Genomic DNA, 10,670 nt, shown 5'->3' on the forward strand with positions numbered 1-10,670 from the left:
AACAGATTTGTCAAATATGATTTCCCCTTCATAAATCCATGCTGACTCTGTCTGATCCTGCCACTGCTTTCTAAATGCTCCGCTATAAAGTCCTTGATAATGGATTCAAGCATTTTCTCCACTACCGATGTTAAGCTTACTGGTCTATAATTTCCTGTTTTCTCTCTACCTCCCTTTTTGAATATTGGAGTGACATTAGCTACCCAGGGACTGTTCCAGAATCTATAGAATCCTGGAAGATGACCTCCAATGCACCCACTATTTCTCGAGCCATTTCCTTAAGTACTCTGGGATGTAGATTATCAGGCCCTGGGGATTTATCCACCTTCAATGTCATCAACTTTCCCAGCACCATTTCTCTACTAATATTGATTTCCTTCAATTCTTTCCTCTCTCTAAATCTTGCATTCTCCAACATTTCTGGCATTTGATTTGTGTCCTCTTTTGTGAAGACAGAACCAAAGTATGTGTTCCAATTGCTCGGCCATTTCTTTGTCCCCTATTATACATTCCCCCGTTTCTGTCTGTAGGGGACTTACATTTGTCTTCACCAACCTCTTTCTCTTCACGTATCTATAGAAACTCTTAATGTCTTAGAATCTTAGAATCCCTACAGCACAGAAAGAGGCCATTCGGCCCATCGAGTCTGCACCGACCACAATCCCACCCAGGCCCTACCCCCATATCCCTACATATTTACCCACTAATCCCTCTAACCTACGCATCCCAGAACACTAAGGGCAATTTTACCTTGGCCAATCAACCTAACCCGCACATCTTTGGACTGTGGGAGGAAACCGGAGCACCCGGAGGAAAGCCACGCAGACACGAGGAGAATGTGCAAACTCCACACAGACAGTGACCCAAGCTGGGAATCGAACCCAGGTCCCTGGAGCTGTGAAGCAGCAGTGCTAACCACTGTGCTACCGTGCCGCCCCTAACCACTGTGCTACCGTGCCGCCCCTAAAGATGTCAGTCTTTATGTTCTCTGCAAGTTTACTTTTTCATGCTGTATTTTCCCCTTCTTAATCAATCCCTTGGTCCTTCTTTGCTGAATTCTAAACTGCTCCCAATCAAACCTATTATTTTTCTTGGCCAATCTAAATGCTTCTTCCTTCAATCATCCTAACCTGATTATCATCAGTTGTTCAACATAGAACATAGAACATAGAACATAGAACATTACAGCGCAGAACAGGCCCTTCGGCCCACGATGTTGCACCGACCAGTTAAAAAAAAAACTGTGACCCTCCAACCTAAACCAATTTCTTTTCGTCCATGAACCTATCTACGGATCTCTTAAACGCCCCCAAACTAGGCGCATTTACTACTGATGCTGGCAGGGCATTCCAATCCCTCACCACCCTCTGGGTAAAGAACCTACCCCTGACATCGGTTCTATAACTACCCCCCCTCAATTTAAAGCCATGCCCCCTCGTGCTGGATTTCTCCATCAGAGGAAAAAGGCTATCACTATCCACCCTATCTAAACCTCTAATCATCTTATATGTTTCAATAAGATCCCCTCTTAGCCGCCGCCTTTCCAGCGAAAACAATCCCAAATCCCTCAGCCTCTCCTCATAGGATCTCCCCTCCATACCAGGCAACATCCTGGTAAACCTCCTCTGCACCCTCTCCAAAGCCTCCACATCCTTCCTGTAATGTGGGGACCAGAACTGCACACAGTACTCCAAGTGCGGCCGCACCAGAGTTGTGTACAGTTGCAACATAACGCTACGACTCCTAAATTCAATCCCCCTACCAATAAACGCCAAGACACCATATGCCTTCTTAACAACCTTATCTACTTGATTCCCAACTTTCAGGGATCTATGCACACATACACCTAGATCCCTCTGCTCCTCCACACTATTCAAAGTCCTCCCGTTAGCCCTATACTCAACACATCTGTTATTCCTACCAAAGTGAATTACCTCACACTTCTCCGCATTAAACTCCATCCGCCACCTCTCGACACATGGAAGGAGCAGACACCATTCACAGTGGGGATAAACCGTACACATGTCTTGTGTGCGGAAAAGCTTCAACCAATCATCTAGCCTGTCAAGACACAAGCGAAGTCACGCTGGGGAAAAGTCCTGTAAATGTAGGGACTGTGGGAAGGGATTCTATTTCCCATTTCAGCTGGAAATTCATCAGTGTAGTCACACTGGGGAGAAGCCATTCACCCGCTTCCTGTGTGGGAAGGGATTTGCTCAGTCATCCACCCTGCTGAGACACCAGCAAATTCACACGGGGAGAGGTAGTTCACCTGTCCCCAGTGTGGGAAGGGATTCAATCAGTCATCCACCCTGCTGAGACATGAGCAAGTTCACACTGGTGAGAGACCGTTCACTTGCTCCAAGTGTGGGAAAAGATTCACTCGGTTATCTCATCTGCTGAGACACCAGCGGGTTCACACTGGGGAGAGGTCATTCATCTGCTCTGAATGTGAGAAGAGATTCACTGAGGCATCTCGCGTGCAGAGACACCAGCGAGTTCACAAACAATTACAGTAATTGGAATTTCCAACTGATTACATCCAGGACTGAACTATGTCCATTGGGGTCTGTGTTTTTTGATAATACATCTGGCCATACAAATTAAGAGCAGGAGTTGGCCACTTGGCCCCTCTAGTCTGCCACATAATTCAATAAGATCATGGCTAATCTGATTGTAAATTCCTGCCTTCCCCTAGTAACCTTTTACTCCCTTGTTGATCAAGGGCGGCACGGTAGCACAGTGGTTAGCACTGCTGCTTCACAGCTCCAGGGTCCCGGGTTCGATTCCCGGCTCGGGTCACTGTCTGTGTGGAGTTTGCACATTCTCCTCGTGTCTGCGTGGGTTTCCTCCGGGTGCTCCGGTTTCCTCCCACAGTCCAAAGATGTGCGAGTTAGGTTAATTGGCCAGGTTAAAAAAATTGCCCCTTAGAGTCCTGGGATGCGTAGGTTAGAGGGATTAGTGGGTAAAATATGTGGGGGTAGGGCCTGGGTGGGATTGTGGTCGGTGCAGACTCGATGGGCCGAATGGCCTCCTTCTGCACTGTAGGGTTTCTATGATTCTATGATCTATCTACCTCTGCCTTAGAAATATACACTGCCTTTTGATGAAGAGAGATCCAGAGTGTCTCAGTCCTCTGTTAGAAAACTCATCTGACTTAAATGGGAACTCCTTATATAAAAAGAAAGTGACCCCCTAGTTCTAGATTCTGTGACAAGAGGGAACATCTCCATATCCACCTTGTCGAGACTGCTAGGATCTTAAAAGTTTTAATCAAGTTGCCTCTTAATCTTCCAAACTCCAGTCAATCTCGTGGACTTAAACTGAAACTCTCCAAACTTTCCTCACAAGGCAACCAATCCATTCCTGGTATTAGTCCAGTAAACCTTCTCTGAACTGCTTCTAATGAATTTACATTTTTCTGTAAATAAAGAAAATGAACTGTAGCCCAGTTTTAGGATTAAATATTGTGGATAAAATTTTAATAAATGAGCTTGTAGTTAAATGCAATTTGTTTAATCTTTTAACACCTCAAACACAATTGAATTCATTTTGAAGTTAGGCCTTCTCCCTGTTTCTCCTCCATCCACAAGTGTGAGGAGTTTACGGAGTAAAATAGATGTCTGGGAAGAGGTTGGAACTCAGGAGAAATTAAATAACAAAGATCTTGTGGACGCCAGCCAAACTGACTTTTAATGCTAGTATTAAGGCTCAAGCAGGTTTTATTGACAGATAACAGGGTGGTCAGCCCTATCTGAAAGCAAGATACGCTCTCTCCACTCACATTGTCTGTATCTTTAAGACTTAATTACCTATAAAGACTTGCATTCTAACCATTATTTTGTAAATTGAGTTTGTGTCTTTATATGCCCTGTTTGGGAACAGAACTCGCACTTACCTGATGAAGGAGCAGCGCTCTGAAAGCTAGTGGATTTTTTTACCAAATAAACTTGTTGGACTTTAACCTGCTGTTGTGAGACTTCTTATTGAAAGCAAGATAATACAGAGGATTAATAACAGAACAAGTGTCAGTGCTTTCTGAAAGCGAAGCATGAGAACAAGATACAGACTGACACTTTGGCATGCATGGAGGACAGTGATGATATTTGTATTTGTCTTTGAAACAAAAAGACTGGTCCTGTTACTGATTGTTCAGTTTGTTGTCATTTTTTTTCTTACTTCAAATTATTTCAGTTCCCAGCTCCCCAAAGCTGACCCTGAATGTTGTTTCTCACTGCACTGATGATTCTCTCCAATAATCCTTGCTCTCTCTGCTGAATGTTGTAAATGATGAAGATGAACAACATTGCAGTGGCACAGTGGTTAGCACTGCTGCCTTACAGCTCCAGGGACCCGGGTTTGATTCCGGCTTGGGTCACTGTCTGTGCGGGGCCTGCACGTTCTCCCCGTGTCTGCAATGATTTGTAGAACGTACAGGGTAAATGGTAGGACTCTGAAGAGGGCAGTTGAACAGAGGGATCTGGGAATACAGGTACAGAATTCCCTAAAAGTGACGTCACAGGTGGATAGGGTCGTAAAGAGTGCCTTTGGTACATTGGCCTTTATAAATCGGAGTATCGAGTATAAAAGTTGGAGTGTTATGGTAAGGTTATATAAGGCATTGGTGAGGCCAAATTTGGAGTATTGTGTGCAGTTTTGGTCACCGAGTTACAGGAAGGATGTAAATAAGGTTGAAAGAATGCAGAGAAGGTTCACAAGGATGTTGCCGGGACTTGAGAAGCTGAGTTACAGAGAGAGATTGAATAGGTTGGGACTTTATTCCCTGGAGTGTAGAAGATTGAGGGGAGATTTGATAGAGGTGTATAAGATTTTGATGGGTATAGATAGAGTGAATGCAAGCAGGCTTTTTCCGCTGAGGCTAGGGGAGAAAAAGACCAGAGGGCATGGGTTAAGGGTGAAAGGAGAAAAGTTTAAAGGGAATATTAGGGGGGGCTTCTTCACGCAGAGTGTGGTGGGAGTGTGGAATGAGCTGCCGGATAAAGTGGTAAATGCGGGGTCACTTTTAACATTTAAGAAAAACTTGGACGGGTTCATGGATGAGAGGGGTGTGGAAGGATATGGTCCAAGTGCAGGTCAGTGGGACTAGGCATAAAATGGTTCGGCACAGACAAGAAGGGCCAAAAGGCCTGTTTCTGAGCTGTAATTTTCTATGGTTCTATGATTTCGTCCGGGTGCTCTGGTTTCCTCCCACAGGCTAAGATGTGCTGATTGGCCATATTAAATTCTCCCTCAGTGTACCCGAACAGGCACCGTAGTGTGGCGACTCGGGAGATTTTCACAGTAACTTCATTGCAGTGTTAATGTGAGCCTACTTGTGACAATAATGAATAAAATTCTTTTTAATCTATAAAACCTGGAGCCCTTATACCCAGCATTCCCTATCAGTGGAGAATGTTCCCAAAACGTCACGGGACAGTACGCGTGCGCTCTTCTTCCTGGCGTGTGGAGCATGCGCGGTCCCCGCCCAGTGATTGGCACATGCGCAGTGCGGGCGATGGCAGAGTTGCTCGTTTCTCTCTGCAGCAGGTAAGTTTATTGTGTGTCGGAAAGGGGGCGACAGAGGCAATAGCCGGGAGGGGAGACTTTAGAAACACCCATTGTCGGCCCCAAAAGCCGAATATGGAGCCAGCAGCCCCGCGTTGTCCCCAAGTGGGGACCCTCAGCTGTGGGTCTTCAGCCTGATCAGAGACCCAGGATAACGGCCGCCATCTTAAGAAGTGTGCTGTAGGGCGCATGCGCAGCCAGCCTGGGCCGCTGGGCCAATCAGGGAGATCCAAGGTAAGCCCCGCCTTCTCATTCACTCTGAATGGTTGGAGGACTGTGTGGAGTTTGCACATTCTCCTCGTGCCTGCGTGGGTTTCCTCCGGGTGCTCCGGTTTCCTCCCACAGTCCAAAGATGTGCGGGTTAGGTTGATTGGCCAGGTTAAAAATTGCCCCTTAGAGTCCTGGGATGCGTAGGTTAGAGGGATTAGCGGGTAAAATATGTGGGGTGGGATTGTGGTCGGTGCAGACTCGATGGGCCGAATGGCCTCCTTCTGCACTGTAGGGTTTCTATGATTCTATGAGGACCAGCCGCTTCTTTTCAGACTTCCAAAGGACGACAATAGTGATTGGCGTGAAATCAAAGCATTGCTGTCACACAGAAACAACAACAACTCCTATTTATATAGTACTTTAATATCATAAAGCATGTCAGTGAACCTGAACACAAAGCCTGACACCCAGACACATAACGAGATGTTAGGGCTGATGACCAATATCTGGGAAAAATAGCTGGGTTCTGAGGAGTCTTAAAGGTGGAAAGTGAGGTGGAGGGAATGAAGTCCAGAGCTTGGGGGCAATAGGAACTGAAGACCAAAACCATACAATATAGGAGCAGAATCATTCCATTTGTCCATCAGGTCTGCTCTGCCATTCGATCATGGTTGATATGTTTGGTCATGGCCGCAGTGGTGGAGCAGTTGTAACGGGATATTTGCAAAAGGCTAGATTGAGAACTGTACAGATGCCTCAGAGATTGTTCGGGCTGGAGGAGATTTGAGAGATAGGGAAGGAAGAGGCCACAAATGGATGCGAAAATAAGAACACAGATTTTAAAATCTAGGCTGGGAGCCACTTCACCTCGGGGAGTAGAGCGCTGATTGGGGATCAAGATTTTTTATCAGCCACGACAAGACAGCAAACCTTGGACAAATAAAACAGAAAATACTAGCATTTATTGCCCATGCCCAGTTGCCCTTGAGAATAAACCACATTGCTGTGACTCTGGAGTCACATATAGGCCAGACCTGGTAAGGACGGCAGATTTCCTTCCCTAAAGGACATTAGTGAACCAGATGGGTTTTTCTGACAATTGACAAGGGTTTCACACTCAGCAATAGACTCTTAATTCCAGAGATTTTTTATTGAATTCAAATTCCACCAACTGCTGTAGCAGGGATTCAAACCCAGGCCCCCAGAACATTCGCTGAGTTTCTGGATCAATAGTCTAACAATATTACCACTAGGTTATTGCTTCCCCATTCTTAATTTTTATCCCATATTGACAGAGATAACTTTTGCAAAATTCTGTTACAGATATTGGAAGGTGAGAATTTGCAGATAGAAAACTGAAACCTCCAGTCATCAGGACCTGAATATTTCTCCTTTGATCATTGCAAGGAGAAATATTTGTCTGTTCCGCCTGTGGGAGAAGATTTCAGACATCAACGTCACTGGAAAAGCACCGAGAGACACACACCTGAGTGTGAGTGTTCCAGTGCAGTGACTGTGGAAAGAGCTTTAACCAGTTACACAGTCTGAAAAAGCATCACATCATTCATAGCAGGGAAAAACTGGACACGTGTTCCATTTGCGGATGAGGCTTTGACTGATCACCTAACCTGGAGCAAAATAAAGTCACCTGTACAATGGAGAAACCCTGGAAATGTGCGGAGTGTGAGAAGGGATTCAAATTCCCTTCCCAGTTGGAAACTCATCGATGGACTCACACTGGAGAGAAACCGTGGAAATGTGGAGACTGTGGGAAGGGATTCAGCTATCCTTCCAGACTGGAAACCCATCGATGCCGTCATACTGGAAAGAGGCCTTTCACCTGCTCTGTGTGTGGGAAGGGATTTAGTCAGTCTTCCAATCTGCTGATACATAAGCTTATTCACACTGAGGAGAGACCCTTCATCTGCACTGACTGCGGAAAGAGGTTCAGACAGTCATCCAACCTCACTGCACACCAACGCATTCACACTGGGGAGAAGCCATTCACCTGTTCTGTGTGCGGGAAGGGATTCATTCAGTCAGCTACACTGCTGACACACCAGCGAGTTCACACCAAGGAGAGGCCATTCAACTGCACTGACTGTGGAAAGAGGTTTAGGCATTCGGGCCACCTCATTGTACACCAGCGAATTCACACTGGAGAGAGACCATTCACCTGCTCCAAGTGTGGGAAGGGATTCACAAATTCATCCGGCCTTCTGACACACCAGCGAGTTCACACTGGAGACAAACCATTCATTTGCACCAACTGTGACAAGGGATTCACTCAGTCATCACATCTGCGGAGACACCAGCGTGTTCACAAGTGACTGTAGGGATGGATATTGCTGCTGTTAATCACATTCGGGACTGAACCATGTTCATTCTGATAGTTGGGGTCTGTTTCTGCTGATGTTAATAACGTCTATAACTGGGCTACAGTTTAATATTCTGGATCAATAGCTGATTGTGTTCTTGGGGCTGCAGTGTCTCTTTAAGAACCGCTGTCTGTGATCTTTCCCCATAATTCAGGAATTCTCATCAGAAATTTGTTTACAACAAGATTCTGAACTTTAACTTCAATCCAAAATTGATCTTTGGGACAAACGCTACAATTCAGTGTCTGAGAGGTTCTACTGATTAATATCTCCAATTAGAAAGTGCTGATTAATTCTTGCTGACAATTCTCACTGACTTGCACATTACATGATGTGGAGATGCTGGCATTGGACTGGGGTAAGCACAGGAAGAAGTCTCAACACCAAGTTGAAGTCCAACAGGTTTATTTGGTAGCACAAGCCACAAACTTTCAGAGCGCTGCTCCTTCATTAGGTGAGTGGGAGTTCTGTTCACAAACGGCATATAAAGACACAAACTCAATTTACAAAATAATGGTCTTTACAGATAATAAAGTCTTAAAGGTACAGACAATGTGAGTGGAGAGAGGGTTAAGCACAGGTTAAAGAGATGTGTATTGTCTCCAGCCAGGACAGTTAATGAGATTTTGCAAGCCCAGGCAAGTCGTGGGGGTTACAGATAGTGTGACATGAACCCAAGATCCCGGTTTAGGCCGTCCTCATGTGTGCGGAACTTGGCGATCAGTTTCTGCTCAGCGATTCTGCACTGTCGTGTGTCGTGAAGGCCGCCTTGGAGAACGCTTACCCAAAGATCAGAGGCTGAATGCCCGTGACTGCTGAAGTGTTCCCCAACAGGAATAGAACACTCCTGCCTGGTGATTGTCGAGCGGTGTTCATTCATCCATTGTCGTAGCGTCTGCATAGTTTCCCCAGTGTACCATGCCTCGGGACATCCTTTCCTGCAGCATTATCAGGTAGACAACGTTGGCCGAGTTGCAAGAGTATGTACCGTGTACCTGGTGGATGGTGTTCTCACGTGAGATGATGGCATCCGTGTCGATGATCCGGCATGTCTTGCAGAGGTTGCTGTGGCAGGGTTGTGTGGTGTCGTGGTCACTGTTCTCCTGAAGGCTGGGTAGTTTGCTGCGGACAATGGTCTGTTTGAGGCTGTGCAGTTGTTTGAAGGCAAGAAGTTGGGGTGTGGGGATGGCCTTGGCGAGATGTTCGTCTTCATCGATGACATGTTGAAGGCTCCAGAGAAGATGTCGTAGCTTCTCCACTCCGGGAAGGACTGGACGATGAAGGGTACTCTGTCCGCTGTGTCCTGTGTTTGTTTTCTGAGGAGGTCGGTGCGGTTTTTCGCTGTGGCGCATCGGAACTGTTGATCGATGAGTTCTGTTCTGTTCTTGTGAGGGCATCTTTCAGCGTCTGGAAGTGTCTGTTGCGATCCTCCTCATCCGAGCAGATCCTGTGTATACGGAGGGCTTGTCCGTAGGGGATGGCTTCTTTAACGTGTTTAGGGTGGAAGCTGGAGAAGTGGAGCATCATGAGGTTATCCGTGGGCTTGCGGGACAATGAACTGCTGAGGTGACCATCACATCACACACAGTGACACCTCCATTATCCACCAGAAAGAAGGGGAATGGGAATTGGTGGAGAATCGAGAATTCCCAAATGTTTCTCTTCCTGCCTGGTACAGAAATCCCCTCAGCATGGGAATGGAGACAAATTCAAATCCAGGTAACGAACTGTAAGAAAACACTGTCCAATAACCTTGTAAAAATTTCAGAAATGCACACATTACAGAAATATGTCGAATGTAGAAAGCTTCCATAGCAGCTTGCTGCCTGACAAACACAGGACAGATCTTTTACCTCTGCCAAGGACATGTATCCAGCACAGGTTCTGAATCAAGACATTTCAATCCCTAATACGGTTGGATCTCATGACCCACACATAACTCAGCTGTCTGTGTGAAGGTTAAAACAGGCTCTCGAGAGCAAAGGGGTTTTAAAGTGATCCGTACTGGCTTCAGCCCAACACCCACACTCTGGCTCACAGCATTCAGAGGAGATTGCTGCCACCAGCTATAGAGACCAGCGCTCACTCTGCATCATCCGTCCGTTTGTCCTCCTGGACTGGTAAACCATTCTCACCTGTTACGGTTCATGTGTTTTTCTGTCCGTTTAGCTTCCACATCATATTTAAACTGTTGCTTCTTAATAAACTAATTTAAACTCACTTCTGAGCTCAACCCAGGGGTAATCAGGATTCCTGGACCTAAATCTTACCAGCCATAATGAAAAGGGCAGTTCTTGTCACCATATTATGGAAAAAGATATAGAACCACTGGATTGGATCCAGAGTAGATTTATAAAGATGACAGAGGAAATATACAGGTAAACATATCAGGAAAGGATTTCTCCTGAGAAAATAAGGCTGAGGCTAAACAATGTTTTTAAAACAGTGAAAGTAAAATCCTGCAGATGTCGGAATCTGAACCAGCAACAGGAAATGGTGGAGAAACTCAGCAGGTCT

General features: G+C 45.9%; 1 protein-coding gene across 1 annotated transcript in view; it reads left to right on the forward strand.

The window, feature by feature from the left end:
* LOC144480958 (uncharacterized) overlaps positions 1-8,168 on the forward strand; it is a 123,368-nt gene extending 115,200 nt beyond the window's left edge. Inside the window, 2 exon segments of the mRNA XM_078200572.1 lie at positions 2,264-2,431; positions 7,607-8,168. Of these exon segments, the coding sequence (XP_078056698.1) occupies positions 2,264-2,431; positions 7,607-8,105 (667 nt within the window). The 3' untranslated portion in view covers positions 8,106-8,168.
* Positions 8,169-10,670: the final 2,502 nt, after the last annotated feature.

The sequence above is a fragment of the Mustelus asterias genome, chromosome 30 (assembly GCF_964213995.1).
Source record: "Mustelus asterias chromosome 30, sMusAst1.hap1.1, whole genome shotgun sequence".
NCBI lineage: Eukaryota > Metazoa > Chordata > Chondrichthyes > Carcharhiniformes > Triakidae > Mustelus > Mustelus asterias.